We start from the raw sequence: 23271 nt of genomic DNA, 5'->3' as shown, positions 1-23271 counted from the left end.
AGTCTCACTTTATTTTCGTAACGAGCCAGAGCAGTCTCCTGCCAGACAAAGGTAGTGTGGATGCAATGTCCTACTAGCAGGCAAAATTCAGAATCACAAGTAAGTTATTTCAGTTTATTTTGCTCAGTTAAAAACAGAACTATAAAATGTTTGGTACATTTTATTTAGCAACATACAAGGAACAATATAAACTGCCACATTAAACTCGACACAAAACAGCTGGAGAATCACCCCACTCCCTCCCCCCTAAAGTTATTTATTCAAAGTGGTACTTTCCGTGGAAATTTTGTGCCAGAGAGCTTGCTGTATGCCAGTTTATACTGTTGCTCCTTGGTAATCTGCGTGGTGTAAGAAAGTTACAAAGTGCTCCAATTTTGAACTTGTTGTAAGTGTAACTTCCTAAATGTGTTCTTGTGATTTCCCCAACACGTGTGTTCCACTGAAATGCACATCACCCTTTAGAACAGATGGAGAGCACATATCTATAGAGTCAGGATACAAGTCCATTCCATAGAACTTTACCAACAGGTCACAAATTAGGATGTATAATGGACAAGAGAAAATACACAATATAAGCTAAACATGCAGAGTGCCTTTCCCACTGCTCCCTCTCCACTCTGTGGCTTTCCCCCACACTCTTACTTCAGCCCAAAGGAGTTTAATGTTAGCATCACTGACCAAGCCCAAATCACAGTTTGAATTATCAAATGCAGATACAGTTTCCTTCATGCCAGCACTAAATGAGATCTGCTCTCAGTCACACCAGCTTTAAAGTGTGTTTTTATAAGCTTTAAGGCATGTAAACTAATATATGCTTACAGTAAAAGAAGTGTCATGATTTACTTCTACCAGAAAAATCTCTCTTCATCCCCATTCGTTGTTCCCTTCCTTTTCATTCTTCCCTCATTTCCCTCTATCACTGGAGTGGACCCAAATAATCTTCTATTACCAAATGGACTTTCATCTCTTCCATGCTGCATTCATTTGCAGTCCCCTTCTTCATCCTGACACGAAAATCTTTAGGAAACAAGTGCAACAAGATGAAAAAAAGCCAACAAAGTTTAGGACTGTAATGGGGAACACAGAGGACCTCACTTCTATTTCAAAGTGGCCATAAATTCCTTCAGCCAGATCATGTCTGATAATTATCATGGCTGATAACTTCTTTCAGAAATTGTTTCATTTCAGTTCTCTTTACTCATCCTATGGATCATAAGATTTTTTTTGCAGTAATCCTTTCCAAAGGATTCCAAAGATAAGGCTGAAGGTGTATTCAGAAAAAAAATATTCTAATCAATAACTTTGTACAAACTAATCCTCACAGTCCCTCTGTGAGGTAGGCATATATTAACTCTCATTTTTACATACATGGAACAGAGGCACAGAGAAATGACCTCTCCATGGTTAGAGTAAATCAGTGACACAGGAAAACATGCAGTTAGTTCCTGCCCTTCCACCTGATGCTGAATTCACTAGACCAGGCTGCCTCAAATAAAAGTCAAGTGTGTTACTTGTTTTACTAAGGAAACAGTCACTTAGATGGCAGTAGACTTTTTTTTCCCCTAAAAACCTCAGGGTCTTCTCTATATGAAAACCACTTCACAAAAGATCTGGTTAGATACTGGGTTTTGTGGTGGGTTGCTTCTAGTAAGCCATGCAGTGTAGAATATGAAGATTTTTAAACAAAAACCCCAAGACATCAGAATGTGTACATGTTCTTATCTGCAAGCACTTTACACCTCAAGGCCTGCTTTTTGCTGCAGTTGCTTGCTTCCTGCACTGAGTGTCAGCAGTAAACCCAGACAAGTCTGCTCAGCTGCCCCATTCTTAGGCCAAACCAGAATATATTGTAGGATTTCCAAAAGCAATACCAATATTTAAGTTTAATCTACAGAGTGTTGAAACCATGACTGTACAAGTGATCACACATCTATTAATATCAGAACTTAAAAGAATTTTAAAATAAACCGAAATTATGTAACTGGAATACGTTAGCATCCTTTTAAGGCCATACAGGATCTCCTTTCTCAAACTGCAAATACCAGCATCCTTCAGGGATCAGACTTCCCCAGCCTTACGCCCCGCTGCTGGTTTGGCAATTTGGTTGTCTGGGCAGTAGAACCATCACACTTGGAACATTCAAAGGAAGGCCAGTGCAGGGCAATGCCTTCCCAGCAGGGTACGTGACTGGAGCAGCACAGGGACCCCAAGCAAGAGTCCCAGAACTGCCCAGAGGACTCCAGCTGACATTGGATTAAACCCATGTTTGTGAAGAGACTTCCCAGTTACTCTATTAACCTCCAGCTATTCTCCTGCTCTGGAGTTAATGCTTCACAAAGAATTTTACCTTTATCTAGTGTCAAATAAATGCATTTTTTCCCCCTACACTTTAAGCCTATCCTCAGATGAAATGAATATTCTTAGGTGAGATTCTGGATCAGAGACCACAAAAAGTAACTTTGTTGGTTATCAGCTCACAGTAGGGGAAGCCAAGCAAAATGGGTAGTTTAGGACTGACAGATCAAAATAAATGCAAAGGAATTTTTACCTTTTTTTTTTACTGTGGATTATTTCTCAATAAAAATAAAATCATGCCAGTTATACAACTCCTGTAGTCTCTTAGTATCTGAAGCAGCAATAACAAAATCTTCAAAGAAGTGTTAGTGGAGGGGGGTCCAGACAATACTCCTGCCTGCTTGGTGAACTAAACAGAACCCAAACTCTCAACAGTCATTTCTCCAATGCTGTTGAAAACTGTAACTCCCCACCAATCTATCATCAACTCCAGATACAGGTTAAAAAACCAAACAAACAAAAAACACCATTAGCAAAACCCGCTTGAAATGTTTTCTCTCAAGGCTACAGAAAAATTAGCCAAATTCTTCATTCCACTAGTAGTGAAACACCCCCCATGCCAACAATTACGTGATCACATTATCTCCAGTCTACTTCAAGTCCATATAAAGTCACATTTATTTAGACTTAGAACATGTGGTTTCCAGTGATGTTTCTGGTTTAGGCTCCAGCTCCTCTGGAAATTCTAGTTTTTCACAGATTGTCTCCTTTATGGGTAGATACTGAGAGATCTCATTAGGTTCCGTGAACAGGGAAGGTGGAACGTTCTAAAAAGCAAAAATTTTACGTGAAACAAGTGAAAGAAAAGAGGGGATAAAAAAAAAGTATTCCAACCCCAAACTTTTACAGACAATGAATCTATAATTTACTGGATGTAAACATCTGGAATCAGGTATGATTATTAAAATTTACCTTATAACTTCAAATGGACAGTCTTATTCTTTATGTGGATCAATAGGCCAAGGAAAAGTATTTAACATTTTTAAGCAGCAGATTATAAAAGTGCAAGGAAGTCAGAGATATCCATAAGCACCTACAATGTTTTTAAAAAAAATATTTTGAATGTGAATGGAACAGTCTTTTTAAGGTTCGAGTTCTAGATGAGACTAGGATGGCCACAAAGAATTCCATCTCTTCTAGCCACCACTGCAATGTATTCACTGGTGTGGCTCAGACTGATCAATTATCAATTGCTCAATCTCAACACGTATCTTAGTTTTTATGAAGTCCACTGCAGACTTTTATATGAAATACTAAAACTCCTTGGATTTTAATTTCATATTTTAAGAAATAAGGTGGTTTCATTATGTTAACCAGTATTTTACTCTGGAGATCCCTGTAGACCACTTTCCCATATACAAGACATTTGATGGGAAATAAAAATCTATACTGATGAAATAACCTTCAAATTTCTAACAACATTCTTTAAGTTCATCCAGAGCTATTCAAATGCAACCTCTAATTTGGCTACCTCTACACCACATAAGGAACCATACCACTGCTTTAATTATTTCAAACCTCAGTGAAGCAGGAATCTTTTTTGCTTTACCTACAGAAGCTGAAAGCCATGCACATTTCCGCTCTATAACAACAGTCAGGAAGAATGATCTAACAGCACAGATTTTTAAACATAAGGTGAAGTAAAACCTAGATCATTCCTTTATATTTCAAAAATTACAAAACTATCAAAAAGCTCATGTCTGGATTTAGTTTTGTTTATAGGGATCACATATTGTTATGAAATGATACGGTGCCCCTTTCCTCACAAGAAAAAATGTATTCCCTTGGCAGGTCAGTAACACACTAGCTACTTTCCAGAGGCAAAGGAAAAATAAGGGAGAAGGAAAGGTACAAGAAAATGAAAGTTCAGGTGTTGGCCGAAGAATAAAAATCAGCAGCTGCAACTCCGAATGTGCCACAAATTACTCTGAGCCATTACTAGAGTTTTAATGTGACCCATTAACCTCAAATATTTGAAAAAAACTGGAAGAGTCTATTACTAAACAGATCTTAACTCCTAATACTGCTTGGAAGCACACAACCAGCCATGAAATTTAACTTCATGGGACATGGAGTACCTGATTTTGTGACTGAACGGTTCATGAAAAAATAAAATAATAAAAACATTAACTCAAAAGTAGAAAAAGTGACCTAATCCCGTATCTTGTCATGTGATCTGAGCATTCACAAAATGCCAATCTGCGCTAAAATCATCAAAACAAATGCTGCATAAGCAGAAAGAATTTTCTTCTGTATTAATTCAAAATCTTACAAAGAATGACTTAGGGTCACAGTATTTTCTATGCTGACCATAAAACAAAAAAACAGAAGAAAAAGAAAGTTAGTTTAAAAAATGCTATACCTTTAAACTTGATATTTTGCTTTCTCTGGATGTGTATTCTCGCAACATGTAGGTCTTGTCAGCCTAATGGAAAAAAGTGATCATTTGGTATCAGTACAAACTAAGCATTTTAAAGACACTGAATTTAGTAAGCACTGGAATTTGGTTGACCACATATTTTCACCTAGGAGAAGAAATGTACATTCAAATTCATGAAGACAGATAATAACAATGTTCTTTTTTCCAAAAACCACCTTTCTGTGTGCATGCATCAAAAAAAATTCTGTGACTGAATATGCTCATTGATCTTTACACAGCTAGAACTCCTACACATCTACACAGGATTACCAAACCACACATCTTAATATCCTTAATATCTTAATAATTAATATCTTAATCTTAATATTACTCATGAGATACCAGATCTCAATGTACTAGGGACAGTTATTTTCAAGTTACACTTGCAGTCTAATTCTACTAGATAAGACAAAAATAACATACTTGGAGACATGCCAGTATTGAACTCTTTACTGTTGCCTATTTTTCCTCTTGTACTTCCTTCTCTAATCTGTGTCTGACAAATGTATTTAAATGACTACATCCCATGAGGGATAGCCTACTCTGCTCACATACCATGGCATCCAGCACTTGGTTGCTAGTTCACTACCACCACAATAATAAAATACACTTGGAAGTTCTTATGCCCCCAAACATCAGTATTGAATTAGAGGAATATCAGGTCACTGAAAGTAAAATGGCAAGGGAATCTCTATAAAATAGTCATGATGGAAAGTAAGGGTTTACCTCATGATGAAGCCTTGTATCATTCATCCTGATGAGTACCCCATCCACTCGCAAGAAGAACCTCAGCAGCACAAAAAAGCTGGAAGGCATAACTCTCTGCAAAAATACAGACAGTCCGTTCAGCACATGACAAAGGTTTACTTTAGGCATGTACTTTTCTACATCAGATATTCACAATGGAAGACCATATGAGAAGTTTTCAAGAATGAAGTCAGAATTTGGGCTGTTGATTTGCTACAGCTATGGCTGGACAGCAGGGCAGACAGTGTCTCAAAGGACTATTAGGCAGGATGCAAAAGGAGGGAAAAGATTGTCCCCTGGAGCAAACGACAGATGACAAAGGTTTCAAGTCAACACTGTTTCCAGCAAGATCATATTTCTAAGAGCAAGGATGAAGAACTTCGTGCTTTGAAGTTTAAATCCCAGAAGGAACAACATGCAAAATGCAGCTGTGTTTTGCATTTATCAGCCAACTAAGTCCCTAGGTATGTTTTATACACCTCCCAATACTCACTACTTTCACACTCAAACTTGATACTCCATGATCATGGAGTTCATCTTCAAACAGGAGTACTTCTTCAAAAAACATAATTTGTTCCCTGGCTTTCAATTTCTCTGTATTTATGTGTTCTGTTGTAGGAACAACCTAAAGAAAAAGATTAAGAAGAGTTAGCATATTAATTTTTTGCCAAACTACATAAAGTTTGTCCTGATATTTTGAATTCCAGAGTTTTAGAAAGGAAAAAACTTCTAGGGCACTAAGCATCAGACACCCCAAATTTCTAAGAGAAAAAGTTAAAATCAAGGTTTCCAAGAGTTTCTTCTTGGAAATAAATATCAAGCCAAAGCAAAAACTAAGAGTGGAAAATTTTGAATAAACTTCTCTCTGCATACAGGCTCAGTAGGGTTTCGGCTGCAAACAATTCTGCTCACTTTCTTTCAAATCTTTCTTTCAAAACATCTGAAGATGCATTGTGTTTAACATACGTATGAGAAGTTCAGGTTTATAAACAGATTTCCATGCATTTAGCATCCCTAGCTCACTACACACCTTGCAAAGGATTCTAGTAAAGCCTTCCCATGGAAATCAAGTACTTCTATGTTTTCCATCTCATGGTCTCCACAGACACTCCTGGTCCCCAAAGACTTCGGACCAATACTGTTTATTTCTATGCGGTACTTTTAATTCCAGCACAACTCAAATGATCTCTAACTAAAGCGATTCTAGTCAATCAATACAAATTATCTGCTTAGTAGCAAGCAACCTGTATGCATTAAAGAGAAGCTGGGAACTTTGGTCTTGTTTTCAAGTAAATAAAGACATGGGAGGGCCTGTGAGTTTAAATATGAGGAGTTACTGAGTTACTGTTGCAGAAAAACATAAGGCCATTGACAGCAGTCAGGTCAGAAAGCAGACAAACATGCAAGCAGCAGAGCATGAAGGTACTACAGAATGACACAGCTGACAGTTCTGCTGTATGTGAGGAGCTCCGGGTTCCAGAGGGGCCCCCAGCAAGAGCTGAAGACTCCCATGTGCTTTAATCCTAAAACACTTTAAGACACTGCCCACCCTATTAAAATAAGCCATGATTTGATTAGGATAAAATGCTGAGAGACATGAGAAATCAGAAGTTATGAAGCACAAAAGACTTTACAGAAACCTACTGAAAGGTAAATGACAGCTTTAAAAAAAGTTTGACTGAAGCAAGATGCAGTCAGCAATTAACAAGAAGAAAATTATTACCTTTAATGTTGCAGTATCACCCAGCAAAGTTCCTTTGTAGTCTGTTGTGTAAGTCCAGTCATATGGCTTGACAACTTCCTTAGTGTGCTCAGTCTCACTCCTCAAAAAGTGAAAAACAGCTTTGTAGTAATTGTCTTGTAGCAATTCCCAAAAAACTACAACCTCACGTAAGACTGCGCATTAGAAGTCCCACACTGCTCCTAAAGAAAACCAGCAGCATTGTCTGTGCTACAATTACAATGTCAAGACAACTGCTACAATCATGGTTTCACAACATCTGTTTCCATAACTGAAACATAACATAACTGAAAACAGTTATAAGAATTCTCAATGTAACACTATCTCAGTTCTATGACTCAAAGATTTTCATGCAATATAGTTGAAAAATTTGTATTTCAAGATCAATTTTTCTTTAAATAGGCAGAAAGTGATCTGTTGACAACACACAGCAATCATTAACACTGCAATTTGCCTTATTTTTCATGACAACTTTGCTTTCTCTCTGGGCTTTATTTCCAGGTGCTCTACAACTAATCCAATTTGGTAAATACTAAGCATTATAATTAGTTCTCATGCATGGTAATTGCTCTGCTTTATTCCTAAGGCTAAGATTTTGAACATGTACAGCACTTTGCAACACCACACAATACAATCTTGTAATGCTCAAGGCCCTGTGAGTTTGAATAAACAGGAACAGCATTAAGTCAGGTTAAACTTGAAGTTTACTTTAAGAAAGCCAAGACACAGCTGAAAAATACAGCTGACCCAATTTAACAAAGGATGATGACAGCAAAGAAAAGTGAAGTGACTTCTGTGATCACATGCTGTATCTAGGGTAGAACCAAATGCAACATGCTCTTCAAGAGTTCAGTTTGTTCCTTTAACTACTGCATGACGGTTTCATATACAACACACCAGTACTTGCCCACTGGTGATAAAATACTGTACCTGCTCTCTTGCCACTCCTCTGCACAAGCGACTTTGATCATACCTTGACAATTATTGACACATTTTAAAGCATCTGTAGCATTGAACTCTATTCCAAAACCATGGTCATGCTGTATTCTTAGGACATTGTCTCCAAACATCATCTCTGGCAGAGAAGGCATGTGTAATTCATCAGCCAACCTGCAGAGAAAAACAAAAGAGACATCAGTCAGCTATAGCTCGGTGAAAGCAGTCCTTGTTTTGGAACAAGGATTCTTTAGACCATGATAATTTAGAAGACACATCATCAATATGTCCTGCAAGACTTTGTTGTTTTCCCAGGTTAATTCATTTCACCTGAAATGCAGAGTCATTGATCCGAAGTGACTTTTCCACCACAAAAATATTTCTAAAACACTCCTTCTCCATCAGGCTCATAGAAAAGTCTCACATATGAGGAATCAAAAAAATACTTGAGAAGCATGTAGAAGCAATTTCCAACCTGTGCTAGCAAATCCGTGGATGGTCGATGGACCAACTTCGGAAGGTGCTCAAAAAAACTTTTAGGAACAAGGACTCGTCATCAGCAAGATTAAATTCACTGCACAGTGGTCCATACCTCCAAATTCAGAAGCCTACAAAAAAGATGCTTAAAACAACCCTGGCAGAGTATGTAAAAAGTGCAGAAGACACTACTGTGCTCTACTAGTTTTTCAAGCTGGTCAAAGACACATACTGGTATTCATAACTTGAAGCAGGAAAGCCACAGCCAAAGCCACAGACCCAACTGAACAAGGTACTGCATGAACCAAGTAAGCACCATCCCTGCAGAAGATCCCAAAGCATCCTATTTCACATTTTGTTTTACATCAGTCTGTACACTTACTTAAACTTATGTCCATATACACATATACTATATATAAATGGACACAAACCCCAACACTGGATATATCCTCTGACCTTCATTTCCAAAAGGCTTCCTATACTTCTTTTCCTCCTTACCTACTTGACTTATCAAGATCAAAAAGGAATACATGACATCTGGAGAGAAGAAAGCTTTAGGAAATACACTAATTTGAAGGAGGGGAGGGAGAAGAGTGTCCTAATCATAATGCTCACATTGATAGTAAGGCATTTCTGAACAAAAGTGGTTATTTTTGTAACCCTGCATACAAAAGAACAATATGCTAACCTAACTAAAATAAAGATAGCAAATTCATAGACTTGGAGAATAAGATCCTACATTTTTCCCAGAGAAGGCAGAGTAACATTATGGACTTTTCCATTTCATCAAGTGTAGGAACTCCTGACCTGCAAAAACCAACTCCCACACAGAAAAGAGTTCTTGGCTATGGCACATTTAATCTTTCCCCTTTCCACACAGGTTGCTGAGGGATTTTTGCAACATATATTTTGCAGAAATAAAATTCCTGTAGATACTAGTTATGTTCCCTAAGCAATAAAAAAGACAAAATGGGTTGCTGTGACCTTGTTGCACCTCCTACAATTTGCCTCAGCACAACAATCCAACACGTCCAGACCCCTCTGCTGAGGCTTCCTACCCTCCAGCACATTAGCACTCCCACCTGACTTGGGATCATCTGTGAACTTACTGAGGGCATACTCAAGCACCTCGTCCAGATCATCAATAAAGATATTGAACAGGACTGGCCCCAATACTGAGCCCTGGGGAACACCACTGCTGACAGGCCACCAGCTGGATGTAACTCCATTCACCATCGCTCTTTGAGCTCAGCCATCCAGCCAGTGTTGTACCCAGCAAATAGCACACCCATCCAAGCCAGGACCAGCCAATTCCTCCCAGAGAAGGGCTCACTGGCCTCAGAAAAAGTAAAACCAAGATAAACAGAAGTACGTTTAACAAGACTAATGAGATGCCTATGTATGCTGAAATTTATTCCAGAAAATGAGGCCAAGAAATATCTGCCAAATTCATCTGCCACTAAGGTCAGTTATGGCACGGCTGAACTGTTCCACATTAGCAAATCTGACTTAAGTACTTGATGCTGATATGGGAACATTTCCCCCAATGGCTTGACTGGACTGGAAATTACTACAAGAAGACAGCAAATTATAACTTTTTAATGAAAACCACTATCTTAAAATAGCTGTTACCAAGACATGGTATAAGACATTTAAAAGATCCTTTTCCAAAACTAATTAAGAAAACTAGGCTTCTGGTTAGTAGGTCTCAGTTCACAGAGGTCCAGAGATCCAAAACCATTATAATCATACAACTGCAGAATGGTTTGAGTTGAAAGAAATCTTAAAGGTCAAGTTCCAATCCCTTTGCCATGGGCAAGGACATCTCCACTAGACCAGGTTGCCCAAAGCCCCATCTAACCTGGCCTTGAACATCTCCAGGGATGGAGCATTTGCAACTTCTCTGGGCAACCCGTTCCAGTGACTCATCATCCTCACAGTCAGGAATTTCTTCCTAGGATCCAATCTACATCTCCTCTCTTTCAGTTCGAATCCATTCCCCCTTGTCCTAGTACTACATGCCCCTGTAAAAACTCCCTCTTCGTCTTTCCTGTAGGCTGCCTTCTGCAATCATTAAAACAAACAAAAAAAAATTTAACTGATTTTTGACTAATTTTGGAAATTTCCTGCAAACCCAATCACCCCAGTTTCTCCAGCCAGAGAATCAAGCTTGAAGAGAAGGAAAAACCCCGGTCCCCCCCGTAACTGGGCCGAACAGCGTCTCCCCTAGCCTAGGAGCGCTCTGCGTTTCTTTCGCAAGGCCACCCGACTCCTCCCGCCCCTCGCTGCGAGGGCCGAGGCCGCAGCCCCGCGGTGGCCCCCGAGCAGCGGGGACACCGTGCTGTGCCTCCCTGCGCCCCCGGCCCCGAGCCCGCCCCACCTCTCGGCCTGCGCCGACTTCATGATGTGCGTCCGGGCGGCGCTCAGCTTCCACGGCCCGAAGGTGAAGTCGCGCCGACTGCTCTGGAAAACGGGGTGCATGGCGGCCTCCTCTCCGCCGAGGAGAAGGCAGGAGGTGGCGGAGGCGGCGGAGCCCCTCTCCTCCCCTCTCCTCCCGCACAGCCCTCACGGCAGCGGCGGCGCCCCCGGAACCGCCGCCTCCTGGCGTTTCCGCTTCCAGGGGCGCGCGCGGCGCGCAGCCCCGGCGGCAGCGGAATCCTGGGATGCATCAGGAAGAGCGTTGCCAGCAGAGGAGGGAGGGGGTTCTGCCCCTTTGCTGAGCCCTAATGAGGCACATCGGCAGTGCTCTGTCTAATTCTTGGCTCCTCAGGACAGGGGAGACATGGAGCTCCGGGAGCGGGTCCAGCGGAGGGCAACGAAAACGACTGGGGCATCTCCCTTTGGTGGAAGGGCTGAGGGAGCTGGGCCTGTTCAGCCTTGAGAAGTGGTGGCTGACAGGGTCCCTCATCAATGTGTACAAATATCTAAAGAGGGAATTCCAAGAGTATGGATCCAGGCTGTTCTCGGTGGTGCCAAGCAATAGGACAAGAGGCAACGGGCAGAAACTGATGCACAGGAAGTTCCACCTGAACATGAGGAAGAGCTTCTTTGCTGTGCAGGTGACCGTGCACTGGAACAGGTTGCCCAGAGAAGCTGTGGTGTCTCCCTCACTGGAGATACTCCAGACCTGTCTAGACACAGTCCTGTGGCATGGGCTCTGGAATGACCCTGCTTGAGCAGGGAGGTTGGACAAGATAACCCATTGTGGCCCCTTCCAGCCTACCCAGTCTGTGATTCTGTGAGGTGATGTGTGGCGGCAGGTGGGTGAGGGGTGGGGATCCACATTTCTCTGTGCTGCCAGAGCCACCATGGGGAGAGTGGGCTCTCCAACCTCCTCTGCCCAGTATGAAGAGCCAGCAAGCTCACCCAAGCCCCTGTTCCAGGGAAGCTGGGCTGCAGAAGCCAGCAGAAAATGTTCGTGTGCCCCACAAGTGCTTGTGCCTCCAGCTACTTCCCCACGAGTACCTTGCCAAGAGCAGTGGGATGGCTGGGTAAGAGCAGTCATGGGGAGCTCAGAAGCCTTTGGTGGCCCTGGGCCATCTCCATGGCCACACTCTCAGTTGCAGCAAGCATTAACTGGCTTCATCACACAGGTGCCGTGAGCTGTGTTAGATAGTACACACACGTGCACACAAAACCACAGCTGGGCAAGGTTGGAAGGGGGCACAATGGATCATCTGGTCCAACTTCCCTGTTCAAGCAGGGTCATTCCAGAGCCCATGGCATGGGATTGTGTATAGACAGGTCTGGAGTACTTCCAGCAAGGGAGACTGCACAACCTCTCTGGGCAACCAGTGCACAGTCACTTGCACAAGAAGTTGCACAAGATGATGTTCTTCATCACATTTAAGTTGAACTTCTGTGCATCAGTTTTTGCTCATTGTGGGATCGCCTGTGCTGATTCGATATATTTTTGAATGCTGTCCAAAGATGCTCTTTTTTAAATGTCAAAGTGCAATGGCGTGGTAAGCTCAAAAAGGTCCTGTAGAAAAGCATCAATAGAACTGGTTGAAAATGATACATTAGCTTAGTATTCCAGCAGTGATGGGTGGGTGCTTGTCTTGCTTTTCTGTGTCATCGAAAGGGCAGACTAACTCCTTATGGACTTCCCTTGGCACAGGAGCAAGACACACGGTCCAGCTCCTGCTGTTGGAGCATTGGAGCAAACTGAGACAGCAGCCACAGGAAACTGATGTCCGCAGCATTAAAAACTACCCAGTGCAATCAAAACACAGAACAGCTCACATCAGGGCAGTCACCCTCTGCGCTCTTTCCCTCCAGGGAAAGCCAGGAACTAGGGATGCACAAGCACGGCATTTAATTATCGTTCACCCTTTATACTGTGCCCTTTATACTGACACCTATATCCGATGTGTTGCTTCAAGCCTGTGTGGGGGAAAAACTTCCCCGAATCTTCTCTGTGTTACTTTTAATAGTGTTTTGGGGTCTAGGAAGTCTTGGCACTTAGGCTCTGCGACTGCCCGGTACTACGAGCCGGAGCAAGTGACTTTACCTCATCCGTGTAAATCATCTCCCCCCTGCTTTTAACGGGGTTCCCGGGAAGTGCGCGGACCACCCCGCGCGGCCGCGGAGAACATGGCGGGCGGGGAGGGGGCGCGGCTGGCTGAGGCGGCGGGGCGGGACGGCGGGAGGGGCAGGCACGGGGCCGTGGCCATGGCGGGGGAGGCTGGGGCCGCGGCGGTGCGGGGGGGTCCCGGCCGCCTCAGCCAGGAACGTCCCGCTCCGGCGGCGGTGGGCGGTGAGTGCGGAGCCGGGACGGGGGCAGAGGCGGCGAGAGCGGCGGTGGGACCCGCTCGCCGCCGGTGGGTGGGGGGAGGCGATGGATGCCCGGGGCGGAGGACCCTGTTCCAGCCCTTTGTTCGCTGCCGGAGGGAGCGCGGGGTAAAATGGCGAAACCCCCCTTCCCCACCGTATTTCCAATTCGGTCCCACCCGCTTTGTGAGTGCGGGAATCCTGGCCGCGCTGCCCGCGGCAGGGATGGGATGGGACGGGACGGGACGGGACGGGACGGGATGGGATGTGGTGCTGTCCCCGCCCCAGGTTGCCCTGCCCCGGGAGGGCCACCTCTGCCGGAGGCCGCTTTCGCCCCCAGGGTGCAGCAGGGCCGTGAGGGGACGGGGAGCGCCAGGTGCCCCGGGCATCGCTATCGCAGGGGAGCGGCCGCGATGGAAGCCGCCTTTCCAAAACCCGCTCCGGCCAAAAAGTGTTGGAAAGGCACACAGACGTGGTGCAGGCATGCTGAGAGAGAAAGAAACTCGAGGGGAAGTGTTTTTGCAAACATCCTCAGTCAGAGGCTAGGGAAGAGCTAAGTTACGTTTTTACAGAGCATGGCCCAGTAATGTCTTTAATTATGTTCTTAGGAAAGTACAGATAAAAATGGAAAAAAGGCGTCTTTCCAGGCTGACACTGCTGCCTAATGCCACAGCAGCCACACAGATGGAAGTGTTTCTGTGAGTACTCCCGTCTGTCTGGGACCCATGTCTGGCACAGCTGCAGAATTAGCTGAGATAACTTTCCTGAGTCTCTTACTTCCAAGTAATGCTAAAATCAACTTTATATTAATTGGTGGACTCTTTTACTTTTTTGTCTGCACATTTGCATTTTTTGGTTTTGTTTGTTTGTTTGTTCACTATGCTGTGCTGTAGATGGTTGAAGAACTGAATAAACTAGGTAGTGAATGCCATTTGGAGGCAGCAGGGAAAAGAGGAATTGCTAAGGAATTGGGAGAAATAACAAGTTTTCACAAGATGAGGTTGTGAATCAGTGGGATGGATGCTAACACTGAGAAGTCAAGGATTAAAAGTTCTCAAGCATTTCTGTAGCATGGACCTCATCTTAATGCGAGGAAGTGTCTTTCAGACCTCACGTACAGAAAGCCAATTCCCCCAGTTCTTTGGTATAGGCAATGAAATACAATCACCACTGTAGCTAAGGTGATTATGAACGTGGAGAAATGATGTTGGGAGAGTACATGAAGTGGTCCCTGAGTCTTTGAATGTTACTTAGCAACTGTTAAGAAAGAGTCAGCAGGGTATGACTAGCCAGGCATCCATAGACCACCAGCAAATGCTGCATAGGCAGAATACAAGGTAACAATCAGGATAAACAGGCAGATTTTTTTTTAAAGTGACTTTCTTTAAAGTAAGAGAAACAAAGACTGATAGTGACATTCTTGTTTCTTCACAGCCTAGATGAAGGAGCTGGTAAGTAGGATTTAGAAACAAGTAAGATCCTTAGAAATTTTTAAAGTAAAATGTGCTTATTTTCTTTCTTATTCCCCCCTTTCACCTCTTCTTGTCTTCCCTGTTTTAGGCTTGGTGTTGTCATCTTTGGTGTGACCATAGGCAATTTACTGCCCCTTCACTTGCCCATCTAAAATGGTTTCCCACATACTACAGGTAAATTTTAACAAAGGCAAAAGGGCCCCCAGCCATTGGAAAGAGTTTGAAGAACTATTACCTGAATGTTTCTGAGCGTTGTTCTGCTTCTAGCTGCTCAGCATGTCTTGGCTGCTCCAGATCTGCACACTCTGACCATGAGCAGCAATTCCTCCCTCAGCAATGGGAAGGGCCTGAGGAACCTGACCACAGAGGAAGATGGGGCAGTCAGAGTAGCTGAGTCCATTGCTATAATCGTCATTGCCATCTTCATCTGTTTGGGCAACCTGGTGATTGTCGTCACCCTGTATCGGAAGTCGTACCTTCTCACCTTGAGCAACAAGTTTGTGTTCAGCCTGACCCTTTCCAACTTCCTACTCTCTGTGCTGGTGCTGCCTTTTGTTGTCACCAGCTCCATCAGGCGAGAATGGATCTTCGGGGTTGTTTGGTGCAATTTCTCAGCCCTGCTCTACATGCTGATCAGCTCAGCCAGCATGCTCACTCTGGGACTCATAGCTGTAGACCGGTAAGCTGCTTTTTGGTAATGAATGGCAACAAATTATGTGCTCATCTCATAGAGTAACTCACTGGCTCTGCATAAGAGTTGAGAAGCACTGCAGAGGGAAACATGGTATACTGCTGGAGTGACATTTTTCCTCCAGCCCCTTGTGAAATTTTGATGTGGAGCAAGAGAAAGTGATGTCATCAATAATGGAAAATGCAGAGATGCATCTAGAGTTTTTTAAAGCTCTTGATGGTATAATAACATACTATTTGATAAACATGAAATAGTGACTTAAAATTCCAGATTATACCCTAAGCATACACTCACATGTAGGAACAGATGTAATGGTTGCATGAGTGCCTTCATCCAAGTTTGACAGACTTGACTGCAGTGATGCCTGCTTTTACATGTAACTGTTTCTAGAAAGAGAGTTTCTGAGCTTGTTTGAAGAAAAAAGAACTAGGTATCAACATCATTAAAGCATGTTCTTTTCTTTATTGTATGTCTTATATGCTCCTGTGGACTACTTCTTTTCTTGCCCCCCAGGTACTATGCTGTGCTGTACCCAATGGTTTACCCGATGAAGATAACAGGCAACAGAGCAGTGGTAGCTCTTGTGTACGTGTGGCTGCATTCCCTTATTGGCTGCCTCCCTCCTCTTTTTGGCTGGTCCTCTTTGGAGTTTGACCAATTCAAGTGGATGTGTGTGGCAGCCTGGCACAAGGAGGCTGCCTACACGGCCTTTTGGCAGATCTGGTGTGCACTACTGCCCTTCGTGGTCATGATGATCTGCTATGGATTCATATTCCGCGTGGCGAGGATTAAGGCCCGCAAAATCCACTGTGGGAGCATTGTCATTGTGGAGGAGGACTCACAGAGGAACGGGAGGAAGAACTCCAGCACCTCCACGTCCTCCTCTGGTAGCCGAAGGAACGCTTTCCAAGGGGTTGTTTACTCAGCCAATCAGTGCAAAGCTTTCATAACCATCTTGGTTGTCATCGGGGCTTTCGTCATTACGTGGGGGCCTTACATGGTGGTAATTACATCAGAGGCACTTTGGGGGAAAAACAGTATTTCCCCTGCTTTGGAGACATTGGCTACGTGGCTGTCCTTTTCCAGTGCCATTTGCCATCCGCTAATTTATGGGCTGTGGAACAAGACAGTGCGCAAGGAACTCCTGGGAATGTGCTTTGGGGATCGGTATTACCGCGAGTCCTTTGTTCAGCGGCACAGGACATCGAGGCTATTCAGCATTTCCAACAGGATCACAGGTAAGATTTAGCTGCAAAAGACACTTCCTTAATACTACTAAGAGCAAGGCTTCCTATCTGCCTGTGTTTGGCATGTTTCAGGGCTCTGTAACAAAAGTTGAATGTTTCTGAAGTTTTCAGAAGTCTTTTATCAGTCAGGTTATAGATATTTGAAAGGAGAATTTTTCCATTTTTTTGCAGTTAACATCTTTCTCCTTCTATAATAAAACTTTTTCAGGCAGAGAAGACATAGTGATGAGGTTACTAAAAATAATTTATTTTTTTCTTTCTTAGCATTTCCTTTTGTGTGCCTTCCATTTTGTGTTGCCCAGATTTGAGCTCTATCGACAGTACTTTTTGCAGCACTTTTTCTTTGATTAATGGCCTTATGCTACAACTCTCTGAAATCCAGTAAGGTTCCACCAGCGTAACTGCTTCTGCAAGTTCAGTTTTTAGGCTTAATGCTTGGGAAGAAAAGATCATAAACAGAGTAAAACCGTGTAAAACCATAGAACTATTTGGTGTCTCCCCATGTTGCAGACTGAGACCTCCAGTCACTCAGTTTGGTGGTTTGGGTTTTTTTAAGTAGCAAAGCAATGACATTCAGATTTCCCTGGTCCTATTCAGAAGCTTCTGAAAACAGAACATCCTCAAGGAGTATTTAATGCAGAGGCAAAAACTGAAATTATTTAATTGGGAAGGATGATCTAAAATGCAGAAGGAAGATGAGAGCAGCAAGGCATTCATTACCTTTTCTGCAACCTGGGAACACTGCAAGAGACTGTCATGTAAATAAAAGAGTTATGGAGCTGTAGCCACATCACAAGCTGCAGGAGCTTTGGCAAGTCTGTATCCAGGAAATGCTATGGATTAATACACTGGAAACTGAGGTGGAGAGGGAAAAGAAAGGCAATTTCTTTCTCTTTCCAAGTGATAAACTTGAAGCTGTCAGCTTCTTATCAGATGTATTAGCTGGAGGCTGATAGGGAGGGGAAAAAGACCCCCAACAAACCCAAAACAAAATTTCAAGGTGGGATCCAAAGACACACCTTTGTAAAGATCCCAGGATCTCCTCCCTTCTTGTTTTGGAAATTTGAAACAAGTTGGGCATCTCTGTGCCTCAGCCTTGCTCATAAGCTTCTTCCCACACTAATGGCCTGTCACAGCTGCCAGTGGCTACCAGGTTATTCTCTGTCTAGAAGATGCCTGGCAAATCTCCCCATCCATGTGAGAGTATTTGCTTGGTGCTCAACTTGTCTGGCTGATAAAACACGCACAGTTGCAACAAGAGTGGGAGGGACATGTTGCAGGGAGAAAGTAGATTTGCCTTTCCAAACCCAAGAGCTGCTGACTGGATTTCTAAGATGTAAAGTCCAGAAGTCCTGATGCTGTGCTCTCTGCATCAGCAAGGTAAGTTTTATATGCAGAACAATAAATAAGGCAGTGGAATGGTATTACTGGAAGAGAAGTTTACTCTTGCAAATTCCTTAACCATTCACTGTGTAACAAAAGCAAAATTTTCTTGCAGATTTGGGACTATCTCCTCACCTTACTGCCCTCATGGCAGGTGGGAGGCCACTGGGAAACAGCAGCAGCACAGGAGACACGGGTTTCAGCTGCTCACAGGATTCAGGTAACTGCAAGTCTCTTGCTCCCTACTTGGGCAGAAGTTTGCACTTGGCAGTGCTCTCATGGACAGTCAGTATTTACACCCACAGATGTCTCCTGGTGGACGAATGACATGAAGCATCTGTTCCAGCTGTTACAACAAAACTGCTGCAGTTGCTTTTTTCCTCCCTTGCCCTTGATAGATTTACTTGCAAAATGCTGTTTACTGAATGATGACCCTCCCTTGGTAATGTGTCCTGGGAACAAGATGCACTGCTTTTGTGCCCTTCTTCAGTTTCTGTTGTTTAGAGACTTTCTCTGTATCCACGAGGAACAGAGCAACAAAGTGCTGTGAAGAATGTGCTTCTCTGTTTCCTATTCTGTAAGAGACCTTGTCTTGTTCATCCTGTAGTATAAACATAAACACTTGGGATGGTTTCAGCTTATGATTTAATTACTACTTAAGATCTCTCAACTGAACATGGTTTGGAAAACGGAAAAAGAGTTCTGATGGTAATTTTCTGTCCAGATCTGTCACTAGATTTTTCTGGCAGTTAACTCAGCTACCAGTCCTTAACTACAGTAGTTATTTTAGAGAGTATTTCTGCTTTAGAGACACCAGAGGGGGATCTTGTAAAGGTTGCTTCGTGTAAGGGAGTTGTTTCCTACAACTGTAAAGGAAGACTGTGGAGCTGGGGTTTATTTTTGGTAGTTGTTTTGTGGTGGTAGCTTTATGCCTGTTGTGGATATTCTGCAGCTGTATGTGATAAAGGAGAGCCTGGTAAACCTGCCTCAGTGAAGAGGATGTGGTGTTACCATCTTGTGAAGGCAGTTTAAACAAATGAACAAAACTAAAGAGACACCAAATGCTGTTAGAAGTACCTCTGTTGGTTAAGGAGGGAGCACAGTCCATAGTCTGGGAATGGATATACAGTGATCCACTGTGAAATACTATTTCAACTTGGATGCTTTTACTGTGAGTTACTGAAGAGCAGAAGGAAGCCTTAGTCCCTCTTTGGTGTTGCCTGCTGCATGCAGTACATCATCCTGGGGCCTGCAATGCCCGGTCTCCAATGAGAAGATTTCCCAATCCTTTGAATGAAAACTGACCTCATTCTTTTTCTGTGCAGTGTTTAATTTGAGCTGAAATTTACTCACAAAAGCTGGGTTTAGACATCTTCTGCAGGAACTGCTGAAAATTTTTTGCCATCATGTTGTGTCCCAGTCTTACTGTTTTACTTGAGGACTCTTGCTCTTTTCAGGAACAGATACAATGCTTCTTGAAGATTATAGCTCAGATGGCCCTCACGCCCCACACTGTGTCTGTCCCCCTCGAAGGAGGAGTTCAGTGACGTTTGAAGATGAAGTAGAGCAAATTAAAGGTGAGTGTAGGAGTAAGTATGAAAATGCTCAGAGTCAACTATATTGTAGGCTCAGGAAGCCTCCCAGGACCTTGAGAATTGTCTTGAAAAGTATCTGATCACTGTTTGCCTTAACAGACCTGATCATTCATGCAGCTACAACAGAAAGCAAAATTAGGTCTTTCTTCCAGATCTCAAGGAGCAGCAGGCAAGGACAAGAGTTAGAAGCTGGGATTCCCTTCAATATATAAAAATTATAATGCACAGCAGTATCCTCTCTGCAACTCCACTCATCTTGGTGGCTGTTACAGTCTGTTTTGTTTTTCTCAGGGCATATATTTTCCTGCCCTCATATTTTGATTGCATTATCCCTGTGTTTCTCACTTGCTGTCTCTTCTCAACTTTGTTACTTAAAGACTTGAAAGTCTTCCATTTACAGACTTCAATGAACTGAATATAATTTTATTCTGTTTAGTTTACTTTTATTTACTTAAATTCCACTTCACTTTACTGGGTGTGTTCCTCAGCAGGTATGGGTGAAAACAGATGAACCACATGCACTTTTTTCAGTCAACTTGCTTTTTGGTTCTGGGCTGGCAGAATGTTGCTGTGATCATCTGTAAAATGTTGGAACATTAATTTAGGCTGATAGTTACAATAGTTTCAATAGAAGACTCGATAATAACAACTGAATTTTCTAAACAATATATGATAGTGGACAGTATGAAAATAAGCAGAATGCCTTTAAGAATCAAGTAATAATAAAACCTGAAATAATGAGAAAACTCTTTCAATGGAAATTTTAAAGATCTTGGCAAAATTCCCTTTTGTCCTCTTCCCAGCATGAAATGAATATTCCCTTGTACAAATACATTAGCATACATTTCCCACTATCTTTCTGAGTGATTACATAGGAGCAGACATCTAATTTCTTGTCTGAGTGAAAGAGGGAAATCTTAGTGCTCAGGTCCCCACAGGTTTAGCAGTTCTCCCTGGTGAATCTCAGGGTTTTCAGGATCCCTGGGGCTTTAAATTATTTCAGCAGCCTCACTGAAGAGTTACATTTGGGATGAACTCTTGTGCTGTTCAACATGTTGATGGGTAGAGAGGTATACAAATGCTACAAAAATGACTGCACCAAGGCAGATTATCCCACTCTGAAGCTTTATGGCCACAGAATGGTGTAGGAAGCCTGAATATTGTTGGTAAATATGCTCTGTAGGGTAGTTATTTTGCAGAGAGCATGATCATGCCTTTACAACAGGATCTATATTAGTTTTCAAGCATTTGCACAGTCATGCTCATCAACTGTTATCTTTTTTTTTTTTCAGAAGCTGCAAAGAATTCTGTTCTTCATGTAAAAGCTGAAGTCCATAAATCTCTGGACAGTTACGCAGCCAGTCTGGCCAGAGCTATTGAAGCTGATGTGAAACTCAGCCTGTTTGGGGAAGATGCTTTACCAGGAGCCCTGTTCCCCTTGCGGACTCTGGCAGGAAGCAGTGGGAACACCCGGCGTGGTGCCAGGCCCCATGCCAGCCAAAGACTGAAGTTGCAGAGCATCGATGAAGGGAACATTTGACACGAGCACTGGAGTAAGAAAACAGAACGAAACCACTAAGAGGGGCCTACTGCAGCTGTTAGTGTTTCACCAGAACCAGGATACCGTGTCGGGATGTTTCCAATGTTTTTTCAACACATGGAAACAGCTGAATTCTGGTACTTGCATCAGCATTTTGCAGCAGTGTTTGTTTACTGGTTAGGGTGCTATTTGAGTCTTCTGCCATGTCATTATTACACAGTGCATAGGAATGCAGGGGTTGGTTTCATTGATCAGATCATTAGTCAGTTGAATCTTGGGTCCATTATTGGCCAAAGCTGATACAGGAACAAAACAGAAAACGTATGTGCAGTGTTTAATTCATTGTTGCATCCATCTTCTTCTGACCACCAGGATAATCAGTTGGTACTTGATAGCTGGAGTCCTCTGATAGGAGCTTGTGCATTGTATAAAGCCTTACTGTCAGAGACTCCCAGCTGAGGAACAAGGACTTCACTAAGGGCAAAACCTGAACTTTTCAGAGAGTTCGTGCAGATTATGGTCCTACTTACCTTTGCTGGGGGATATTTCTTTCTGTTCAGAATGCCAGATCTGATACTGGACTCTGCTTTGCTTAGCAGCACAGGACTCCAGCTCCTCTGGCTGTAATGGCTAGAAGCAGACTTGTGCTGGGAACAGCATAGAGATGGGATTTGAGGAAATAATTAATGCAGAATTCTTAGTTTCTCTGAGAACTTCAGCTCATGTCCCTGGTTTTGCTGTTATTAAAAGGGCACTCAGTGGCCGTGCTAAGCTTGACAGAACATAAATAAGATATTACCACTTCATATTCAGGATTCATCTTCTAGAGAGAAGAAAGTTGTTTTTTTTTAATCCTGAGGGAATGTAGTATTTAAGCTGTAGTTACCTCAGTGCTTCTATTTCTTTGGAGTATTAATTCAGTAATCTCAAAAATAAGAACATTTGGCACTTACACTGCACTTTGCATGTTCTTAAGCACTGTACAGACATTACCTTGTTAGGCCTTTGTCAGAGGGCTGATCAGTCCTCCTTGCCAAAGAAGGGGAACTCGGCACAGCCAAGCTGCTGGAGGTGAAACAAGCTGTAAAGGTGGGAAGGTTTGTAAGGAAAAGAGGGATGAGGTGGATCATATGAGTATGTTCAGCTTGAGGAACCTTTCTGTGCCTTCCTGGGCTACCCCCTTCCTTACTTTGGTGGGTTACAGCCCTGCCTTACTTCGTATTTCAAAGAGAGGAAGACATGTGAGGAGGATAATTCCTTGGGGGTGGGTGTCAGCAGCAAATGGACTTAAGGACCAAGGATTTGCATTTGTTTACTCTGTGTCTGCTCCCCTGTGCCTCTACCTTTCCCCAGAAGTGCTTTCTTTGCATGAGGTTTTGCTGCAGGTTGTTTGGAAATCAGGAGCAGGATGTTTCCATCTGGGCAAAAACGAGGCGTATACTTGTTTTGTCTTTGTGTGACTTGTTCAGAGGCATAGAAGCAAAGTTTTCTGAGGCAGAGCCTCGGTCCAGTACTGTATTTAGACATCCTATTTGTCTGTGTTCCCGGCTCAGAGATGTATTTCAGCACAAGCTTATGTCCATCTCTGGACAAAGCAACTGGACTTTCTGAACTAGCCTGAATCCCATTGTGTTCCCGTGTAAAATATAACTGCATGCTTAAAATTCAGTACATGGTTTGCTGATTTAAGAACAGGCTGTTAGAGCAAGAACACTTAAGCTCCAGTAAGATGGCTCTTAGCATAATGCAGGAATAAACCAATTAATAATAGTGAGGTTCTAACTCCTGCGTTTTTTATGTCTTATGTGTTAGAGAAATTTGCATCTGTGGGCACACCTTAGGAAAAAAAGAACCAAAAATCCCAGTATTTGCCGGGACACGCCCTGCATCGAGGT

The 23271-nt window shown here is 43.0% G+C and overlaps 2 protein-coding genes across 7 annotated transcripts; one reads left to right on the top strand and one right to left on the bottom strand.

The window, feature by feature from the left end:
* Positions 1-100: 100 nt before the first annotated feature.
* On the bottom strand, positions 101-11277 carry TIPRL (TOR signaling pathway regulator). Its single transcript, XM_069019658.1, has 7 exons — positions 11056-11277; positions 8193-8372; positions 7245-7344; positions 6015-6146; positions 5501-5596; positions 4718-4780; positions 101-3122 (listed from the first exon to the last, which is right to left on the bottom strand). The coding sequence occupies exons 1-7, from the start codon at positions 11154-11156 to the stop codon at positions 2973-2975; spliced, it is 822 nt and encodes a 273-aa protein (XP_068875759.1). The 5' UTR covers positions 11157-11277; the 3' UTR covers positions 101-2972.
* Positions 11278-13350: 2073 nt separating this feature from the next.
* On the top strand, positions 13351-23044 carry GPR161 (G protein-coupled receptor 161). Of its 6 annotated transcripts, none has more exons than XM_069019645.1 (8): positions 13357-13434; positions 14057-14146; positions 15009-15094; positions 15188-15599; positions 16125-16849; positions 18357-18461; positions 19699-19818; positions 21129-23044. In XM_069019645.1, the coding sequence occupies exons 4-8, from the start codon at positions 15232-15234 to the stop codon at positions 21374-21376; spliced, it is 1566 nt and encodes a 521-aa protein (XP_068875746.1). In that variant the 5' UTR covers positions 13357-13434; positions 14057-14146; positions 15009-15094; positions 15188-15231; the 3' UTR covers positions 21377-23044. The 6 variants fall into 6 exon arrangements, with proteins under 6 accessions (XP_068875718.1, XP_068875746.1, XP_068875710.1 ...); XM_069019609.1 differs by adding an exon at positions 14883-14899 and having other exon boundaries at positions 15009-15599; XM_069019599.1 differs by having other exon boundaries at positions 15009-15599.
* The last annotated feature ends 227 nt before the right edge of the window (positions 23045-23271 follow it).

Source organism: Aphelocoma coerulescens, chromosome 1, assembly GCF_041296385.1.
Source record: "Aphelocoma coerulescens isolate FSJ_1873_10779 chromosome 1, UR_Acoe_1.0, whole genome shotgun sequence".
Lineage (NCBI taxonomy): Eukaryota > Metazoa > Chordata > Aves > Passeriformes > Corvidae > Aphelocoma > Aphelocoma coerulescens.
The sequence above is the reverse complement of the archived record's forward strand: the minus strand, read 5'-3'. Positions and strand labels throughout refer to the sequence as shown.